This window comes from Cynocephalus volans, chromosome 11 (genome assembly GCF_027409185.1).
Source record: "Cynocephalus volans isolate mCynVol1 chromosome 11, mCynVol1.pri, whole genome shotgun sequence".
Taxonomy (NCBI): Eukaryota; Metazoa; Chordata; class Mammalia; order Dermoptera; family Cynocephalidae; genus Cynocephalus; species Cynocephalus volans.
Window position 1 is genome coordinate 29,490,623 of NC_084470.1, and position 22,348 is coordinate 29,512,970.

Sequence of the window (22,348 nt, forward strand, 5' to 3'; positions counted from 1 at the left end):
GAAAATACCTGGCTGCCTACTAGAGAGGTTCAGAGAGCTCAGGTCCTGGGCTTTATGGAAAATTCCTCGAGATGTGTTAATTAGAAATCAAATGCAGCATGTTTAATGGTTGTAGAGCTTTCCAACCTGAGCAGGCTCTGGAGAGGGGCTAGGATTACGAGAGTGAGAAGCAGGGTTCATAAGGACCACCCAAGGGCAGTGGTTTCCATACCATTCACCATTCCGAGGTAGAAGACTGCGTTCACCAGCATGCCTCCTTTCCGGAAGTGGTCGCTCATGTGCTCCAACCAGTTGGCATCCAAACCGCTCACCGTCTGGCCATTCCTGGAAACCCGGAGAGGAATGGTGACTGGATAGTACTGCCGGCACTTCTGATGGCTCTTCGGTTTGTTGAAAAGGGTGAAGATCTCCATTTCTGTTGCGATTTGTAAAGGGGGTGGAGAGAGAAAAGGTCAACCAGTGTGATGGAGTTTGGATGTGTTGTGCCCCCCAAAACTCATGTGGAAATTTGATCTCCAATGTGGCAGTGTTGGAAACTGATGGAGTCATGGGGGCGGATCCCTCATGAATGGATTAATGCTCTCCCTGGGGGAGGGGGAATTAATGAGTGAGTTCTTGCTCTATTAGTTCCCGTGAGAGCTCGTTGCTTAAAAAGACCCTGGCACCTTCTCTCTCTCTCTTGCTTCCTCTCACCATGTGATCGGCTTGTACCCGCTGGCTGCTGATGCTTTCCACCATGAGTAGAAGCAGCCTGAGGCCCATGCCAGATGCAGCTGTTCCAGAATCGCAAGCCAAATAAACCTCTTTCCTTTATAAATTACCCAGTCTCAGGTATTTCTTTTATAGCAACAAAAAACGGACTAAAACACAGTGATAAAAATCTGCTTCATTGGATTTAGTGAAATCTCTCAGGAGCCTCAAGAAATGATATTAACAGTTAAATCTCTGTGAGGTTGCACTATTGCCAAATAATAAAACCCAATCCCAAGTAGTAATTTGAGGCTGTCTTCAAGTGGCATGGACCTCAAAGATTGGGCTTCAGATGGGGGACTCAGGTACTGAATTTGGAATATAATAAATAGCTATTATCTGAGATTAATTTGTACAGGTAGGCATTTGAGAGAAGAACACAGCAGACATTTATAGAAATTCAAACAAAGATGTGTTTTGGAGTAAAAGCAGACATATGTGGGTGAGAGCTGATCTTTAAAAAAAAAAAAAGTAAATGAGCAGAGGCACATAAAAACAAAAATACTGCTCTAATTCCAGGAACCTTGTACACCCCTGAACTCACTATTTATAAACTGCAGTGGTGTTTCCTGGGGCTGAATACTTAATCAAGTACATCAAAAATACATCATTGATATGTAAAAATAAATATGTTCCCGTAAATGAGGGTTCCTGCCTAGAGTGGCAGGTTGGCCCAAACTGCCAAGCAGGCACTGGGGTGAGGCTCTGAGCTTTCCGTTCGTTCATTTATAGCTCAGCTCTTCAGAAATCAATAATCACTACTGCTGGCAGCTGAGCGGCTGCCCTACGTGCTGCTGGGCATGAGTTAGCAGCAGCAGCCTCCAGGAGCAAATACCTGGAATTTCAATCTAAGTCTGAAGGTCTATTTTGGTGTTACTCATTTAGCCAAGCGGTCAGAGTTGACCCAGCTTAAAGAGCTTTGCTTACCCAAGCTAGTCAGGAATATGCTTTGGTTTCCAAAAATATCCTTTTGAATCATAAGAAAATCCCCACCCTTCTTTCAAAGAAAAAAATTTCAGGGTCAAAAAGAAAGAAGAACAAAGCACATTCGTGCCCCCTACGTGGGACATCTAGACCTACATTCTGAGACGCTGTTTCTCAAATGTCAGGATTTCACCATTTTTGTGGTATCCAAGTACTAGCTGAATTACTGTTTTTTAAATGGACTCACTATCTTTAATTTAAATAAATGCATTTAAAAAGGAAACTCTCCTTCAGTACTGTAAAGGCAAACCACTACCTCTTGCCATAAAGTGGAGGTGACAATGAAGTGTATTAACACCAAATATGTTCATCCACGTAACATCTAAAATTATCTCACACAGGTGTTGTATTCTGGAACCAAGGAAGTCTCCTCACAGCCCCATCTGAGCAATCATCCGCAGAGATCTTTGGGGATCAATGCTGGGCCGTAAGAGTTTGTCATCAACAACAGTTAAACTAACAGAAGCCATTTCAAACTACCCATAGAACCAATTAGGAAAGGAGGGTGTCCATCTTCAGAAGTGGCCACCTGGATTTTAAACACCAGCTCTAGTCTGTTCATCATCCCACCCCAAATTACTTGCCTGACTCAGAAAGTCATCTCCAGCCAGGAAATGCTTTCTTACAAGAAGTTAGGTCTTAGTGTATGAAGCTAGCAACCACTAGATTATTTTATGCCTTTGAAATACAAACTTTAGGAATGGAGTGATGCAAAGGGAGGTTTGTGAGAGAGGGAATCAGCCATGGATTGGGGTTAGTGGTGGGACAGAAAGTGAGCTAGATGATTGGATATTTTCCAGTTCTAGGCACCAGGGGTTCAAATGAAGGCTGCAGCCACCAGGGGCAAGAGGATACGCAATGCTTCAGTGAGTCCTGGGCTTCATGTGAATTTTCTCAAAAGCAGACCCTGTAAGCTTTCATGTGCAAGTAGTTTATTTGGGAAGTGACCCCCAGGAAACAGAGGGAGGGAGTAGAGATGGGAAATAGGGGTAGATGAATCCAGAGAAGGGTGCATTAGTGATCAGGTTACTGCTGGGGTAATTGGGGCTCACTCAGTCCCACCGGGGACCTGAAACACTGCATAAAACACCTCAGATTGGTCCTCCACGGGTGAGAAAGCTGGGGCATTCATTCCTATGGATCGAGGGTCACTCCTGAGCTGTTAATTCCCCTGGGCATACGGCACACTGGCATGTTCCCATTCTTGAGAAAGCCGTAGGCTTAGAGACTAAGGAAGCTGTCGGCTTAGAACTGTCCACAGGTGACCCCATGGCGGGCCAGAGCACCAGTCACTATGGTCTACTCTAGTCAAGCACAAATGCATAAGAATTAAAAAGAAAAAGAAATCACAGCCTCCGCACAGAAGTGAGTGGGGAATTTAGAAGTGGCTAAAGTCCAAAAATATAAGGTAACACCTGATCACACAGAAGGATCCCTCACTCTCATGGCAAGATAGAAACACAACTTTCCCACATGCATAACAAAACAGAAAAAGGAGAAGGTCAAAATGGGAAGCAAGAACGCGGGGGCTGGAGTGTAGGCAAGACAGAGACCCTGGACAGGGAAGACGGTGCTGACTGCTGATGGTGACCCAGCTTCCCCGGCTCGATCCTCCCCAGGGGGGTGGACTGAAGCCAGAGACAGAAATAAATTTTCCAGGAAGGAAAAGGAAATGCTGTTGGAATGAAGAGCCCCAAAGCATTAGTAGCAATGAAATATTGGGAGAAACCTGCTTTCAGATGCGTAACCCTTTAGTAAACTCCTCTGTCTCACTGTCTCTTTGGCCACGGTTCTCTCTCTACTCACATGGAAACCAGCCAAGAGAAACTGTTCAAAAATGATGTCCTTTGATGTCTGAATATTCTGATGCTCCAACACACATCCTCACATGACCAGGCACCAAGGATTCCAAAAAGAACCCCCAAGTTTGTTTAAATTTTCTCAGCTGCTCTGTGACTCTACCATGACCCCAGCTGGAAGATTTTTCCAGACATGGGACAGAAAGTCCCAAAGGAATGGGGAAGGCATTGTTTCTGAGAATGTTCTGGAAATGGCTGGAGGACTGCACTGGCAGAGCACCCAAGCAGCATCATGACTGTGTTCTTGTCAGTCTCTTCCCCTGCCACAGGGGCCTTGCCTTGTCTCATTTAGGTCCTCAGTGTCCAGAAAGGTCCCTGTAATATGCTGGTTGCTGCACATGTTTGCTGGGTAGACCTAAGCCAGACAAGTGGAGGAAGCTAGGGGAGGACGAAGGGCACAGGACCAGGGCTGGGGCCGGCTGGGCACAGCCAGCCTGAGAGCCCAGTCTATTCGAGCCTGCCTGGCTACTCAGAAGTGGGAAGGAAAGAGGCAGGTGTCCAGCTCTGAGGCCTGGGCCTGGGCCCAGGGACTTAGGCACAGGATGGAAGTCTGCAGTCTGCCTGCAGGTATGGCCCAGAGAGCCCGTGACTTGCAGGTGAGTAAGGGGAGCTGCTGGGTCCTGGCGTGTGAGGACACCTCTGGTCTGGAGGGAAGAGAGAGTTCAGAGTTCAGTGTGGGGCTACAAAGGCTAGATTCGGGAGGAGGAGGAGATTGGTGAATTAGCTGCATTGGAAGGAACTAGTAGAAGTCAGGCCTGGCCGGGTAGCCAAGGAGGGCGGGGACTACAGACCGTGGAGGTCATGGGCAGGGGGAAGGCAGGGCTGCGGGTCATGGTTGGGAGGGCCCAAGGGCCTCAGGCTGCTCCACCCAGATTCCTACATCGGAGCAAGGCTGCTTCAGGCTTCTATCAGGCTTAGGTGCTAAGAGCAAGGCATCTCTGGGCTGGCCTGAGGCCTGCTGGCCAGGGAAGCAGGGAAAGGCAAAGCCCAGGGACTGCTGCATGTGAAGCAATCCACAGGAACCCAGTGGCAGTGATGACAACAGCCACAATCACCTCATGTGACTCTCCCAACCTCCACGGGAGGGGGTGGCATCACTCCTATGCCCAGAAGCATTAAGTGGATCCCCCAGAAATCACAAGCCAGTAAGTGGCAGAGCCAACAGTCTCTCAAACCCAAACCCTGGGCTCTTTCCCAAATCTAAGAGGCTAATTTCATGGGGACACAGAAAGCAGGAGCTGATGACCCCTTGCTAAGGGACTGAGTGAAAGGCCAGAAAGATGGCGGCAGGTGGCAGATCCAGGAGGGGTGGAATCGGGGCGTCCAACTATCCTGAGAACGCGGGGAGGGGAGGATGCTCACCCAGAGGGGGAAGGAGGCCCCTGAGTTTCAGACGTCCACTGTGAGCTGGCAGCGGTGGAGGTCTACTCACTAAAATCCCCTCGGCCAGAAATGCAATTGAGACCTCTGGCTCGGGGCTCTGGCTGACATTTCTACACGTGTGAAGTGAGTAGGTGCACGGTGGAAAGCACAGTGCTTGGAAGACTTTCTATTATCATTTTGGTGACAGTGAGCACAATTAGAATTTTCGTGAACCTATCTGGTCTCCTTGTTTCTCTGACTGAAGTTGTAGCAACAGAGACGCTGGGGCCATCCCTGCACGAGCTCAGGTGATTGCTGCACAACAAGGACCTCAAACCAACAGGAATCCCCCAACCAGGACATACAAGTCGATGAGTGGAAGAGAGACACGTGACAGCCTCCCGCAGAACGGTGGGGCACAGAGGGCACAGCCGCGGGACGAGCCCTCAGGGCTGGGCAGGAAACCTGCCTCTGATTCCAGATGCAGAATACACTGGAAAGTCCTGTGAGCAGTCACTGCAGAGACTCCTCTCCTCTAGGCCTCCTATAAAGGAAATAAATGAACCGAGGAGAAGAAGGGGGAAGGAGGGAGACTCCCTCTGGATGTTTTTTAATTGTCTTGCTGTGATTGCCTATTTAAGCCCACCTGGCAGAAAGAGGAATAAAAGCGCTTCACCCTCCTTAGGGGGCCCTGCAGAAAGGCAAACCAGAGCTGAGCCAGCAGCGGGGAGGGGCGGCGGGGCGGGGGCGGTGATGGCCAGCGGACTTCCCAGGGAAGGAAACCACAAGACTTCGCAGCAACGAGATTAGGAGAGAAGCTGGGGGTCAGGTGAGGGCCATGACCAATGTGGACAGGGTCCCTGGATGTCCGGCCTACAGAGAGGCCAAACGCTCAAGCCATGAAAAAGAAATTTAACTGCACGAGGACATGGAAGGCGACTCTCCTTATCTGTGAAATGGGCACAGTAACAGCATCTTGTCACAGAGCTGTTGTGAGGAGTAATTGACATGACACGTAGGAAAGACTCACAGGGTGACTGCCATCATGACACTGTCTGTCCATCCTCCACGAGGCCTGATGCCCATTAGTAACCCCTGTGTGCTCATTATGTGATGAAAAATCCAAAGGCTCAGTCAATACACCAAAAGAGGAAAAAGGGATAGCAGAGAGCTGCCTAAATTTCAGAGACCTGTCGCCGGAGCAGAGAGAAGAAACGGTCTCGTGTACAGAGATGCGCAGCTGTCTACTGCCTAGTGAGACTGGGGGGCGGGGGGGAGGCATTAAACCCCCTTCCTGGCCTCCCAACAGAGCCCACTGCCTCCAGAAACACACGCGTTAACCCATTATTCCCCGGCAGGATCTGGTTTTCTAGTAGAGAACAGTGACTTGAGGAGATGGGATACAGGCTAAGGCACTTTAGGTGTTGGGGGGTTTCTGTGTGATCAGCAATAGGGGGAGTCTCTGGGCAAGGGAATGAGTAGCCACAGGGCAGCAGGAAGGTACGGGGCACCCGGGGAGGGTCCTAGGACAATTCTCCTCAGTTAATAATTCTCCCTGGGGTCAACCACAGAAGGCAGAGTCTGGAGGGAGTCTCAGAGAAAAGTGGGTTATCTGGAAACTCTCAAGGGAACTTCAATATGAACTGCCTCCTTTCTCAAAGCCAGGGTTCCACGAGAGTGGGAAGTCAAGAGTCAGGACTCCTGAGCCTGTACCCCAACAGCAACAGCTCAGACTTATGTGCCTGGCAGTGCGGCATGTTTTAAATGCACATGTCATTTAACCTGAAACTCTCATTCATTCCATCCCTGTTTCACAGTGTATGAAATTGAGGTGCAAAGGGGTAAGTATCTGGCCCAAGACTACCGCCTGGCTAGAAGGAGGCAGGCTGGGACGTACATAGAGTGTGGGTTCTTAACTGTGCCACCGCCCCGCCACAACTCCTACTCCTGTCTCCGGGGGCCTATGCCTGGCCTGACCCTCACCCTCCCACAGTCCTGGATTGTAGAGAAGGGCTCCAAGCAGGCCTGTCTGCCTTCTTGTACTCAGAGTGCACACATCAAGCCCAACCTCAAGGAGAAGATGGAGGTTTCTGAATCAAGACTAGGACGTTCATTAGGAAACACACGCTGGGTCTAAATGCCCTCTCAGCTTCTCTGAGGTGGTAGCAGAAGTCTGCTTCAAACCAAGTGAAAAATCACACAGATGAAACGCTCTACTTCACTCCATAGTTAAGAAGGATCAAGGCTTTCATTAAACAATAGTCCTAAAATATCCCAGAACTGATGCCGCTCCAACCTCTCGCTCTAAATCAACTTTGCAAATAAGCCCCCAGAGTTAACCATCCCATCACTTTCTTCTCAGGAAATACTGATAACAAAAGAAACTATTTCACCTTGTTTTCTATTCCTGAAGTATTGACTGTTCCTTATCATTTGGAAGAGGCTAATTTTAAGAATTAGTAAATAAATAGTATCAACAACATTAACCAGGGAGATGACCCAGAAAAGCCTGGACAGAAATCCCTCCTCAGGCTCTTGATACTTGTTCACCTTCCAAAGGCTAGAAGAGGCCACATGGCTAATATAAGTGCCTTGCTCTCAGGAAATGACTGAATGCTAGATTTCCTGAAGAAAGCAGAGAAAAGGGAAACATGGGGAAATGAAGGGAAACTTTGCTCCTCGTAAACTCAGGGCCTCATTAAACTTCTTGGTCTATTACCCAGGGAAGACCAAGTAGAGAGGCACAATGGGACGGTGGTTAAGCCCACCTGGGTTCATATGCCAGCTCTGCCCATTTCCAGCCTGGGCAACAAATTTACCCTCTAAACCCCAGTTTACTCAGCTGTAAAGTGCACAGTGATAATAGAGCTTACCCACATCCTAAGGCTGGAGGGAGAATTAAGAGATCGGTCATTTAAAATGCTTATTGGCAGAGGGCCCTGTACGCAGAAAGTATTAATCAATGTTGGCTGTTATTATTGTTGTCACGTTGTCATCTGAAATTCCCAACCTAAAGCACATGCTCTAGTGGCCACCACGTGATTAAGAGGACTCACACGTCAGTGGCCTCCCCTTGCAGTGTTCTCTCCATAGTGCTGACTTGTCAACAACATAAACTCCCCGAAATCTGGTTGTGTCCATCCTAATGAGTTGAATCACCAGCTTCCTGCACAATTTGTCCTCAGCTGACTTTCCTGATTTCCTTGCTTTAGGGCAGATATTCAAAAAAGCGGAGTGTGCATTCTCCTTGGTGCCTGGCCCATGGTACCTCCTGCGTGAGCACCGGGATATTCAAGGGCGATGCAGGTGCACGGGGGATAAAATAACTCACGGTCTAGAATCCACTTCAAACAGGACACTCTGGAGCATCTGCAAGTCAATTTCATGTGGCTTTGCTCTCCCCAGAAGTCACAACTTCAGTGAGGAAACAGTCGGGCAGCCCAGGCAACTGCTTATAAAGATTCTGCAGTTTGATGGAATGCTGCCTCTACACTCTAATTCCATTTCTTTCCCCTGACAGGCCATGGGGATTAGTGAAAAGCCATTAGTCTCACTTTAAGAGGGTCAGAACTCCCGGCGCTGACATACTTACTCCCCGAGAGTGGCTCCTCATGCACGTCCAACAGGCCACCATCTGGTCCATCCAGTGCCTTGCTCACCCTCCGTGATGAAAAGTCTCCAGCATCTCTCTCTCCCAAGGGAAAGCTGGGCTGCTCAGCGATGGGCACGTCCCCTCCCGGGCCTGCAGGAGCTTCACACACGTCCACAGTCCCCGGGGTCTCGCTCTCCAACGACACGTGATCCCCCCGTGCAACGCTGGCGCTGTTGGCAGCAGGCGCCGGAGGGCTGCCACCTGCCGAATTCACAGGGGGACAGTACTGAGGGATAACACCGACGAATTTCAGGCCCCGACTTGCGGCCTCCTGGATCTGCGAGGCAAACAAAATGAGAGAGGCAAGTGAATGGCATGGTCTATCGAAGGGACATGTGCAGCACCCAAAGCACCTGGCTGAGCCTTGGAGGGCGTGTCAGTGTGAACACGGACCACACCCAGCTGGCAGAGGATCCGAGTCCTCAAGGGGACAGATGGCGTGAGCTGTTTTAACTATGTTGTCTGACGGAAAAATAAAGCCTTTGGCTACAAAGGGTTGGGATCACCTCCCTTTGAAACACTGCACTAGACCTTATTAATTTTTTTTTTAAAGGCTGGAAAAGGGTTCTAAAAAGATGAGCTCAAACAAATAGAGTTTGAAAGAGGAAGTTCATTCTGGGAAGAATTTTTTTTTTTTCCCTGATGAATCACCTACTTCCTGTCCATGAGGATACTGTATAAATACAATCTGTCTATATAATCATATACTATCTACCAGATGGCATTTTATGACCCAAAGAGCTTCCTTTTTTTTTTTTTTGGCAGCAGGGCAGTTTGGAGATCTGAACCCTTAACCTTGGTGTTATTAGGCTTGTGCACAAAGAGCTTCCTTTTTTTAGACAATAGTTTTGGCAGAGAAGGGCAGAGGTGGGGAAAACACCCCTGCACGAAGGCTGATGGGTACATTCCCCACAAGAGGGGAAGTCTGATGGACACTCTGCTCCCAGGCCTCGGGAAAGCCAGAGGAGCCCACAGACCACACCTGTCCCACAGCCAGAGGCTGACTCTTGGCTCTCTAAAGCCGGTGCACACCATCCAGCATAGGTAACCAGTAATTGTTCCTTCTGACTCCCTGCACCTGCAAGATAGGGACAAACATCCACATGGAGTACTGTGGCACTTGAACTCTCCTGCTCCCCCAAAAATAGCACCAGGAGATTGAATTTAGTAGTCATAAGTTGGAAAGAAAAACTGGAAGTAATAGCCTAATAAAATCAAGCAAGAGCCAGCCAAAACTAGAAGGCGGGCTTTAAGGGATTTTCCAGGCAAGGATGCTCAAGTCACTTTACAAATAAATAAGGAGGTAGAGACCTCAGAGCTGTCTAAGTCTTAGTCACCAGCCCCTAACTGGATGACCTCAGAAAAACTTGAGATCTCTTAAAGGATCATCTACAGTCATTTGGGAATTAGTAAGAAATACGAGCGTGAAGCTACTCTTTCTAAAGGAGAAGCAAGGCTCAGTAGACCTGATGACCCACCTAATGTTAAACAGAAAGTCATTTGAGTTCCACACTGCACGTTCTAGAAATCTAGAGCAGTTGCAAATGTGTAGTCCACTCTCTTGCTATAAAGTCGAGCCTGTGCTAGATATCACAATAATAGTAGTAATTGCCACTTATTTTAGACCTACTATGTGCCGGGCACTGCACTGGGCATTTTACATAAGTTTTGTCGAATCCTTCAATGATTGTGCACTATCACTATTTCAGATGGGACACCGAGGCCCAGAGACATTAAAGTCATGAAGCAAGCAAAGAGTAGCCAGACTTCAAAGCCAGGTCTAGCTCAGGTCAAAGTTCATTCTCTTAACCACAAGACCAAGTGGACACATCTCAAGGCATCAAATACATACATGTTGCATGGACATGTATGTGTCCACTCAGGCTCACGGTTGGCTCAATTCACTCATCAAAAGTTAAAAACAAAAACCTTAAAGTCAAGGCTGAGCCCGTGGCGCACTCGGGAGAGTGCGGCGCTGGGAGCGCAGCTGACGCTCCCGCCGCGGGTTCGGATCCTACATAGGAATGGCCGGTGCGGTCACGAAAAAGACAAAAAAAAAAAAAACCTTAAAGTCATCCTTTCCATTCCAAAAATTCATTTTTCAGTCATTAATCTATGATATCCACCTATTGTGGAAATTATTTTAAAGAACTTCTAAAAGAAGACACAGGTAACAAAAGTTTTAGAAGAAAAGAGTAGGGAGATAACTACACCAAAGAACCTTAGGTTAAGGAAAGCTACTGCATACAAAGTATAGCTCTGAGCTTCCTGGAAACATATGGAAAAAGAGAAAGGCAATGGATTTTAGTCTTTGAATGAAATGAAGAAATGGCCTTGCACTACCTCTTGCTACTATGGTCTTCCTGCAGAGGAAATAGCTATGATTATTGAAACATTCTTAAAAACTGATTGCACTAAGGGCACAACCACAGGCCAGTCTTAACTGGAGTCACAGAAATGGCACGGTGTTTGAAGACTTTCAGAAAGGCCTGTCTTGGAGCCCTAGATGTGCTATTCACTGGCTTGGGGGAACCAGAGAAGGTCACATAAGCTTTCCGTTCCTCAGTTTTCTCATCTACAAAATGGGGCAAATCATACTTCCCTTGCAGTTGCTCTGAAGATTAGACATAACGTATAGCAAGTGTGCTGAAGAATGGGGCAAAGAGAAGGTACTTGTGGCCATCTGATTGCTCTAACTTCTTTCTCTATTAGTCCCAGGCTTCCGTGGCCCTGCAGAGACTGTTGAAGAAACATCCGGAGTGAAGAGCTGAGGACTCTGGACAAAGGGCATTATCCTAGCCCTCCAGGTGATTTGAATGCAGCCTAAAGTCTGAGAATAACTGCTCTGAAAGGCACATTTCATGAGGGCTGAGGTATTTTGCACTGCTGTGTCTCCAGTGATAGAATGATGTCCCGCGTGTAGCAGGTGCTCAATAAATATCTATTGGATGAATGAACAAACATATTAAATAATGAGTGAATAGGTATGTCTCCTCTCCCAGAATGAGCTCCTTGAAAGTAGGAATGGAGACTGATTAATTTTTCAGCTCTAGAATTCAACACACATTTATGTGCCTCGGTGCTGGGATACAAAATAGGAGTCTCAACCCTCAAGAGGATTCAGCCAATTATTTTAAATAAACTTTAAAAATAACTACACTAACATGGAACAATTAATGCTTATATTGTAATGTTCTATAAAAAATCAAGATTCTAAACTTTATAGACACAATATTATGACAACTGTGTAATATACATACATAAAGTATGTATAGTCACCAAAATGAAAACAGTAGTGTATTTGGGGAGTGGAGCTATGAGTGATTTCTTTTTTTCTCTTTGTGTGTAATTTTTAAAAATTTATTTAATGAGCACACGTTACTTTTAGAATTGAAAAAAGTAAATATTTAAAAATTTTCTCATAGAGGGTGGTAAATGCAGTAATGGATGTAAGGGTATAGAAATGACAGTGGGAAAAGTGGTTACTTCTGCCTGAGGGGGAGGGCGAGAAAAGTTTCTCACAGAAGGTCAGGCAGGGCTGTAACAAATGAAGCAGTGTCATCCAGTAGGAAGAGGTGAGGAGTGGGGCAGAACTGGGGTATGTGCACCTCACTTTAAAGCACTCAAATCCCTTTTTTAAAAAAAATACCGTACCAGACAAAACCTATTTGGTGGCCAAATCTGCAGGAGGCTTTGAAGGATGAACAGGAGTTCACCAGAAATGTGAAAGGAAGAAAGAAGTGCAATCCACGTAAAGGCAAGGAAGGATCATCATGGACAAAAGCCTGGTGGTGTGCAACAGTCTGGCATGTTGAGGAAACTTCTAGAAATATTTTTGGAACATGACATGAGAAACCAGTAGATCCTAGAAGTGAGGCTGGACTAGAAATCACAAGGACTGGATCACACATCCTTGGATACCAGGCCAACAAAAGCTCTGACTTCACTCTGCAGGCCAGCATCTCCCCAGTTTGCCCACCATAGTAACTTCAAGAGCAGAGGAGAGTGGGAGTCTGAAGGCAACATGCAAGACTTCTTTGAACATTCTTTTATCTTAAACATCTATACAAATTTTGTTCCCTCAACAAAAATAATGCATAGTATCAAAAACCTTTAAAACAATGCCAAGGTCCGCTTTTCCCTCCATCCCAAGCTTCCCAGGGAAATTCATGCCCCAAGAAGATGAAGCATCTTTGTGCACGCATCTGCATCTGCAGCTCTGCTTACATCCTTCGGGAGCATTCCTGGAAGTGGAATTAATGGGTCAAAGGATATTAACTTTTCAAAGGCTTGGTACAGGCTGCCAAACTATTTACCAGAAAGGGTGAGTAGTCCTTTTTAACCAGAAGATTACATTTAAATTTTATAAAGATCCATATTTGGCTAGATCGTAGGGGCCTTGACTCTTCTGGTTTGCTACTTTACTCTAGCATAGACACTTTCTCTTCTTCTCTTTGTGAAGTCATTTAACTGTGCTCATACAGCTAAATGGAATCCTGTTTCTCATCTGTTCATTTATAAGCTTCATGGAGCAAGTCTCATGTGCATCCTGAGATGGTATTCATCAGTGTTCAGCCCCGTGCTCCTCAGCACTACACTCCCCTTGGTGATTTCCTCTATTCACATGGGTTTAGCCACTAATTATATGTTAATTATTTACAAATTTGGACCCCTCGCCCCGACTTTCCTTGGAGGTTCAGACTACATGGCCAGTGATCACAGCTGATGGGTTCGCCATCGACCTTGTCTCTCAAACTAGAGTCACGGGGGTCTTCCCCAGCTCTTCTCTTTCTCTAATCTTGCATATCCATTCACCACATCCTGCTTATCCCGCAAAGTTTCTGGAATCTCTCCCCCATTCTCCATACATCTGAGGTCACTTTACTTCAAGCCTTCATCATCTGTTGCTGGACATCACCATTACTTCAAGCTACACCAGGGTCTTCATGAGCATGGATCAAATCAGTATGCAAGAAAGAATCACAAATGGCCAGGTCACCTTAGCCATGGAGTTCCCCATAGACTGTCACGTGCATGCCCACAACATCAACAGCTGCGATTAGTGAAGACAACTATCAGCACTGTACAACTCTTCTACAAAGAACTTTCACATGCATTATCTTATGCCCCAGAATAACACCTTACAGAACAGGAAACTGGTTAAGAGAAGATTATGTGGCCAGTCAATTTTCACACAGCTCATCAAAGGCAATGCTGGGATTTGACAGTATCCTAAGCCCAACCTGGTGCTGCTTCAATGATACCACACTCTCTACTTCATATAATCCAACCTGTGTCAAGATGCCCAGTTGAACACCACTTTACACTGAAAGACACCCTCACCATCTTCTCATTCCTACTGGCTTTACGAACTATTCTGCCCCCAATACGAGGACTTAAAGGAGTAATAATTGTCAGTTTAGGCACCAAAAATTAAATATGGTCATTTTTGACTAATCCAAGACTTCGTTTAATTGCTCTATAATGAGTAAGAACAAATTCCATGGTATTTGCGGATCAGGGATCGTGATGTAAAAAATATTTCTTTTTTTTTTAGAAAATTTAGTTATATAAAAAGTCTCAGCTCATAAAAAATTATATCATCTTTGGTTATATGTTTAAGGAATCACTTTTATTCAAAATAACAACATGACATTGGAATAGTACCAGAAAATCTAGCGCGGATTGTCTGTTACTCTACTTTCAAAATGAATACCATGTTGCTAGTGATAACTGCAAATGTATTCTATGTCATGCTAGTACATATACAGTAGTTGTGTTTTAGTGTACATGTGTCAGTCAGGGTGAAACCAGTTAGGGAGAAGTGGGGCATGGGTTGGAGTTAGTAAAAATGGAAGCTCTATGTAACGTGGGAGAAGGGACAGAAAAGACTCCTGCTGACAGGTCATCAAGAACTGGAGTGCCCACTGATCAGAGTCAGTTCCAAAACCATTTTGTCTGAATTGAATGAGGAAGCTACCATGGTTAATTTTATTTGTCACTTGACTAAACTATGGTGACCAGTTACTTGGTTAAACACTAGTCTAGATGTTGCTGTAAAGGTATTTTTTAAAGGTGTGATTAACATCTACATGCAGCTGACTTTCAGTCAAGTGGATTACCTTCTATAATGTGGGGGGGGCCTCATCCATCCAGCTGAAGGTTTTAAGAGCAAAGACTGAGGTTTCCCAAAGAAGGACAAATTCGATAGGTAGACAGACAGGCAGATTTAAAGGTCTCCAAATCTAAACTGGACTCAGTGTGAAATGGAGACTGTTAAGGGCTCCCAAAAGGCATTGAGACAGCATGTGCCCCAAACAGGACACTAGGATTTCATCTGGTACTGATTCCAGGTTCTAGGGGAGAGGCTAAAGTGAGGTTAGATTTTCGGCGATCACTGTTGCCGAGGTAAAGGAAATTTGCCCCACCACATTTTGAGGAAAGCTGCTACACACTGGCTAAGGGAAGTTACATCTATAACTGGTAAATTTATTTTCTATCCGTTATAGGTAGGTTCTAACTTTATGATGAACTTAATGGAATGCCTATAACTAATGAGCTAATCAGCGCTGGGAATTAGAAACTTACTGCTTTTTTAAAAAACAGAGAGAGCTGTGCTGTCCAATATGGTAGCCACTAGCCACACATGGCTATTTAAATTTAAATTAATTCAAATAAAATAAAATAAAAAATTCAAATTCCCAGTCACATTAGTCACATTTCAAGTGCTCAGTAGCCACTTGTGGCTAGTGACTACCCTATTGAATGTGCAGGTACAGAACATTTCCTTCGTTACAGAAAGTTCTATTGGACAGTGCTGCTATAGAGCATAACAACTCATATGAAATATTGAATAGAGTTTTCAACAATAATTTCAGAGGCATATAATATGAGTAAAGACCAAGACTCACATATACATACATCCCAAACAAGTCCTAGACCAGACCTCTGCCCACTCTGACCTTCCCTCACAACTCATGGGCCACACAGGGGACGCATGACACATACAGGGAGCCCACAAACAGAGGCATGTACTGTGTGCTAAGAATCAGCATAAAAATGCTGTTCTGGGTTGCACAGTTACACATGAGTCTTTACGGTGAATATTTTATCATATACACACAACCCTCCCATCTTTTGTCACCTCAACTCTTGTACAGCTTTCTGAAAAGGGAGGTTCAAAAATATCACAGGTTTTAGCTCACGTCTGAAGCTGCCTTTAGTTCTGACGTGTTAACACTTAGCTTCGGGAAGTGAAAGCTTTGCCAGGCACTGCTGGGCGTTTAGCTCTGTTATGGTGCCAATAGGAAAGATCATGTAGACCTTCTGGTGGCGTTGTTTTCTCCTTCAGTGACTGAGAGGTCTTAGAGTGAGCCCTGGACAGGGAATCTGACGACCTAAAGCTTTGGACCCAGCTCTGCCTCTTGCTAGTTATGAGCCTCAGTTTCCTCATATACAAAATGGGGATAATAATATTCATTCGTTTATTCATTCCATAACTACTTTCTGAATACCCACTATTCAGTGCTGGGCACTAGGTTCTGGGGAAACAGCAGTGAGCCAAACAGGCACCGTCTCTACCCTCCTGGATTTAATATGTGTTGGTCTAACTCAAGTGGTAACTGGGAGACTCTTAAGAGCTATTTGTCCCATCCTTCTCAAACTGGCTGTACTCAGTTTGAGGGACAGCTGCTTATGCTCAGATCCCTGGCAGGGCTGGGGTTAGGGGAAGAGGGACCCCTCTATTCTCCTCTGCTATAAGGGGGGACTCGGTGGGAAGCTTGAGAAATGCCATAAGAACTCAGCAAACTGTAAACTCCCTTAAGAACAAAAGGAAGAGGTGGACCCAGAGTTCTTGTTGAAGTAGAGAATGGATTCATCTTTTGCTCGCTCTGCTCAGGGCAGTCATTTCTAAAAAAGTTTTATTTTTCTACATTCTCTGTGTTAACTGACTCAGTTCTTTCACTTAGATTGTGTCTATAATTTCACAATTCATTGAAATGGAGTATATGGGAGTTAGAAATCAGTAGGACTGAGAAAGTGTTGTTAAACTCCCATCCCCCAGAGATCTTCAACTAGCTTTTAGTGCCCCCTGAAAACCAACCCACCAGAAGATCCCAACACAATGTGAAAAATTTAAATCAAAGACTCAAAAAGGAAGTGAACAATGTTCCTGCCTGTGTGGAGCAATCCAATGGTCTCTCAAATAACAGCCAAGTGGCCAGCAGGGTGGGGTCAGAGCTAGACTTACGAAGACCTGCAATCAGTGTCTCCAGCACATCAGAAAAACTTTCTCCAAGCTTCATCCCTACTTCTCTTTATTTTTGGCATCATTCTTCTTTCTTATCTAGGACCAATTTTCTCCATGGAATAGAAAATATGGCCATTATCAACTTCTGAGTTTTTGGCTAATACTTAGTCACTGGAGATAGGGTCTCTAAACTTCCTGGCTACCCACAGCAAAAGATCTCAGGGAAGGACTCTGATTGGCCCAGCTTAGGTCAGGTGCCCACTTCTGGACCTATCAGCTCTGTCCAGGGTGCAGGGTAGTTCCTATGAAAATCATATAGCTGATTGTGGGAACAAAGAAGCTCTTAGAAGAAGAATTTCAGGGCAGAAAAATAAACATTTAAATATCTATCATGTATATACATCATCGGATGTAAAGTAAAATGTGAAATTTGCTTATTACCCATATATACTAAAATGAAGAAGAAAATATAAGGCAAATGTTATATAAGGCAACTGATATTAAAGCCAAAGAAAACTAAGCAAATAAATCCACATTTCTCACAACAATATTGATATATTTTGGTCAAAATGGTTTCTGTGTCAGTGCTCTAGGTTGTCTGCATAGACACAGCATTCCCCTACATCACAGAGTATATCCTTGCATATCTCCTTCAGGTCTGCTCAAGATTGTTTTTTAAGAACACTCTCTGGAATCACTGTGCAACCCCCAACCACTCATTACACAGAGCAGTGTGCTGTAATAGATGTGTACCCAGACCAAGAGGAGCACAACACAAAGAGCCAACATGCTGGCACTGATGGCAGCTACCTCCCACAGGTTTTCATCGGCCCAGAAAACCCCTAATCTCCCTCAATGTGTGCCTATCAGCAGAGCTTAGCAGGTATGTAGTTGCCTGTGCTCAGACCAGGATCCTGAAGTAAAGCAGACATCAGTCCAATAGAACTGTTGTCACCCAGGTAGGAGCACTGAGGAAAAGAACTGGCAGCAGAGTCTGCCACCTCCCACCAAGGCTGCAAGACTGCCAGCCTTCCATTAAACACTACTGCACATTCCCCAAAGAAATGAATAAACCAACCCTCAAAACGTTATGTTAACAAAGCATTTAAAGACTTTCATCATGGTCCCGTGGGAGTCTGAGAGTATGCATCAAACTTCAGTTTGTTAGTTTTGTGGCTGCCTGCTCATGGTTGGTAGAATAACCTTGCCCACAGGTGGAATCTGTACATACAGAAATGGTTTGGGGGAAGGATTTCCATAAGGAACAAGGTTAGCAAAAGTGAAGAGGTAAGAAAGTGTCAGAAGTTATGCAGGGAAGAGCACACGTTCAGTGTGCCTGCCCCCAAAATCCATAATCACAATAACTAACATTTACTGAGAGCTTACTATGTGCCCAACACTGTTTAGCTTTCAGGCTTTCATGGATTAGCTCACTTTATCCTTATAATAACAATATTAATAGGTAATCTTTTTTTATCCCCATGTTACAGATTAGAAAATTGAGGCAAGAGAGGCTGGGCCATTTGCCCAAGGTCACATAGCTGGTAAAGGGCAAGTAGGATTCACACCTAGGCAGTCTGGCTCCAGAGCCCAATTCCTACCTGTTCTACTGCTCAGCACTGTATTCACTGTCATATATCCTATATTCCAAGTTATACTTGTGAAATTCCAGGGCCAAATCTGGAACAGTCTTGACTCTTTAGAGTCTGGACTATTTATTCTGCAGACAACGAGATGCCCTCACGGTTTCTGAGCGGCAGTGACACAACCAGACCTATCCTAAGGAAAATGAATCTGCCCACAGGATGTGGCAAGGACTGAGGTGGGGGCTGGTAACAGAGGTGAGCAGATGAGGCCAGGAGAGTGGCTGGGGCCTGGAAGCCACTGCAGAGCTCGTGGGAGAGGTCAGAGAGCCTCTGCTTGCCACACAGGGAAGGATGAAGAAGATGGGGGCCAAAGGTAGAGACAGCAGTCTGCTGACTAAAGGTGATGCACCTCGGGACTCTGACGTGTTAGAAAATCAGTAATCAATCGTCCAAAGAAGGATGTTTCTTAAAGCAAAAGGTGAAACAATTAATAATTATGTTGGGATGAGGCATGAGCTGGGACTGGCCAGGCAAACTGAGACATATGGTCACCTCGTTAAACATGACCAGCAGCAAAGACCTGACGACCCAGAAAGCTGCTTTGAAAGATACACAGAAAACCACTCCTTCTAGCCTTCCTTGTTCAGCTCACAACCCGCTTCTTCCATCACTCTCCTACTGTCACACCCTTGGCTTTCTCTGCCTGGCCTCTCTCACCAGTGTCACATCCATCCAATCCACCCTGGGCCACAACAAGGACGGCTCAAGGTCTTCCCTCCAGGCTGTGGCCACCCAGATGTCCTGCAGTCCCTCGGTGCATCCCTCGCCAGCTCTCTCGTGCTTCCCCGGAGGGGCCTTCTCCCCTCTCCCCGTCATTCGCCAGAGAGGACCTAAAAATAAAATCAAGGCCAGCAGCTGAGAACCCCCCACCCCATGTCCTCTTCGTCACCTCTAAACACACCCTCCTCTCTTCATCCCCCATATCAGTGGGGCCTGGCCAAGGCTAAGCCCAGGCCAGGGAGCTCTAGTTTTCTGGCCTCCTGGAGGACCCAGCTCCACTAAGGACCATTTCTCTCTTTTATATCCTCAATCTCTCCCTCTCTACTGGCTCTTGCCACCCAGCATATGAAAAAATTCAAGCTATCTTAAAAAAAAAAAACAAAGGCAACAAACCAGCCAGCAACAACAAGAGAAAGTAAACCCCTCCACCTGCACCCTGCCTTGCTGACCCCACCTCTTCTCACTGTGTGGCCTGTGCACCCACCTCCCCACCCAAATCCCACCAGAGTCATCCACCGACCTCCACGTTGCCCAATCCTACAGACCCTTTCGGTCCTCAGCGGCCCCACTCTCCCCCGGCATGCCATTCGGTTGTCCATTCATTCCCTCCTGGAAACGCTGCCCCTTGGCCTTGCAGCCCCTTTCTGCTGGTTTCCTCCTCCATGCTTGCCAGCTTACAGAACTCACAGCAGCTACACTGGTCTCTGAAAGATGTGACTCGGTTAATGCCACCCCTTTTAAACTCTCCAGTGGTGTCCCATATAAAATAAGAACTCAACTTGGACCTGGCCTGTAGGGCCCAACACCCTACCCCGTTGAACTGGGCCTTGCCCACCTCTCAGGCCACACCCCATTCCTTGTTCACTTTGCATCACCTTCACACGCCTTTGTTTTTCAACACTCAAAGTCTGTCCTCATCGGGGGGCCTCAGCACTTGCAGATCCCTCTGTTTGGGATGATGTTCCCCTCAACCTCGCCATGACTAGTTTGAGCTGAATAAGAGCTCCATGGGGACAGGGACTTTGTCTATTTTGTTCCCTCCTATGTCCCTGGTGTGTGGAGCTGTTCCCGAAACATAGTAAGTACTCAATGAACATTTATTAAAGGAGTGAAGAGGTAAGATATTAAATTTGTAGCATCTGTAGTGACCCCCAAGTAGAAATTTCTATGAGTCTACAATTTCAAGAAATGTCCAGCTTGGGGCCAATCATGTTTTGAAAATACACTCATCTGAGAATCTGAAAACCTGCACCTCGTTTGATACTCCTATCACCTTAACAGCAAAGAAAACTAGAGCCCTGAGAAATTAAGAGGGTTGCGGGTCCAGGGCTACTTCTCAAGAAAGCATCACTGTTAAAATAATTTTGCAGCCCTTGGGTTTCCAGACATCTCCTACAAACCAAGTCAATCTTCCCCTTAGGAAAAAGAAAAGAGGCAGCAATAAACAATCGTCTACCATCAGTAGTTCTTATCAAGGCAAAAAAAATACTTCATAACATCCACGGCACCCCCATGGGCCTTCTTCCATAAATCACTACCTAAGACAGGCAGTGCATTCCTCACCCCACCCCATCCCCCAAAAACCACACACACAAACCCCAATTAGAACCTTGGAGCTGCTGAAGTTGACAACTCCAATTTTATACTTTGATAATACCAGTGACCCTGGAATTACAAGCTTAGAGCTAAGAACCTCAAGGACTCATTAAGACTCTTGGGAATGTTCTGGAAAACCAACTTTAGAGTCTTTGTGGAACGCAAATCTCAGCACCACAGTTAAATGAGTGAGGCAAAAGAACATAAGTTTAAAGCATTTAACCAGGAACAGATGTTTCCCTTCACACCAAGTGGCTTTAACATCCAGTATTTGAGACTTTTTTTCCCACCATTCCCTGATTTACACAGGCTTCCAAAACATTAACGAAAGGCGCTTTAACAAAACGTCAAGATGGTGAGGTTGAGCACTGCTCTCCTAGTTTTAACCCTTGGTTAAAAAACCCTTTTCTATTCCCATGACTCCAGATCAACAAAAATATAACACAGTCCTAATGGCATCTGAAACCCCCATGGTAAACAAAGCAGTTAAACTAAGTACTTAGGGATGGTTTTCATTACAATGTGCTAAAGAAATGAATGTTTTATTGTTCTTTTGTAAATACCCTGGAGAACCCTGGGATGGTTTTCCTGGAAGATGGAAATGATTTGAGAGAGATTCAGATCTCATGAAGATATGTGGTCCCTTTGAGTAACAAATAGGGTTTTGGTTGGGGTGGGTTAGGGAGGGGGCTTTGCATTTACAACTACTGTATTGAAAATTATACATTTAAAGATTATTTTCAATGCCCTATAACACTTACATTCAATATTCAACTTCTTATTTCCATTTCTTGCCTTCATTTTCATTTTTTATGTAGTATATTAGCCCTGCATGTTCTCAGAGTTCTCTCCTAGTAGAATGAACCAAACATGAATGTAGCTTCTCTGCATTCGTGTATGAGGCAGATTGTATTGTTGATGGCTACAACAATACCTCTCATTCTACGTGGTCTGCTAGAACCTTGCCACTCCCCCCCCCAAGAGATGGAGTCTGTGTCCCCTCTACTTGAATCAGTATGAGTCTTTGTGATGGCCTCAATCAATGACTAAGGTGAAAAAGACCCTATGTGACTTTTAAGGCCTAGTCATAAAAACTCCATGAACTTCCACCTTTTTCTCTTGGGATGCTTGCTCTAAGAACCCAGCCGCCATGTTTTAAGGAAGCCCAAGCAGTCTGTGGAGATACCTATTGCCAGCACCAACTTGCCAGCCATGTGAGTGCACCATTTTGAAAGCAGATCACCCAGCCACCATCAAGCCACTCAGTTGATAACATGTGGAGCAGAGATTGGCTGCCTCTGCCAAGTACTGTCCAAGCTGCAGATCTGTGTGCAAAATAAATGACTGTTGTTTTAAGCCAATGTTTTGTTACAAAACAATAGAATTCTCTTAAAATACAGCAATCCTCACTAATTCATACCTATAGGAGATACCAGACTGTAGTGATTTCTTAATACGCAAAATCCATAATCCTTTATAAAAGATTTAGTTAGCAGCACTCTCAGATATGCAGAAATATAAACAAAGA

At 45.5% G+C, this 22,348-nt stretch overlaps 1 protein-coding gene across 1 annotated transcript in view; it reads right to left on the bottom strand.

The window, feature by feature from the left end:
- RFTN1 (raftlin, lipid raft linker 1) overlaps positions 1-22,348 on the bottom strand; it is a 196,995-nt gene that overhangs the window by 50,389 nt on the left and 124,258 nt on the right. The window contains exons 5-6 of the mRNA XM_063114988.1: positions 8,548-8,884; positions 212-415 (exon numbers count right to left, since the gene is read on the bottom strand). Coding sequence (XP_062971058.1) covers positions 212-415; positions 8,548-8,884 — 541 coding nt within the window. The remainder of the gene's footprint in view (positions 1-211; positions 416-8,547; positions 8,885-22,348) is intronic.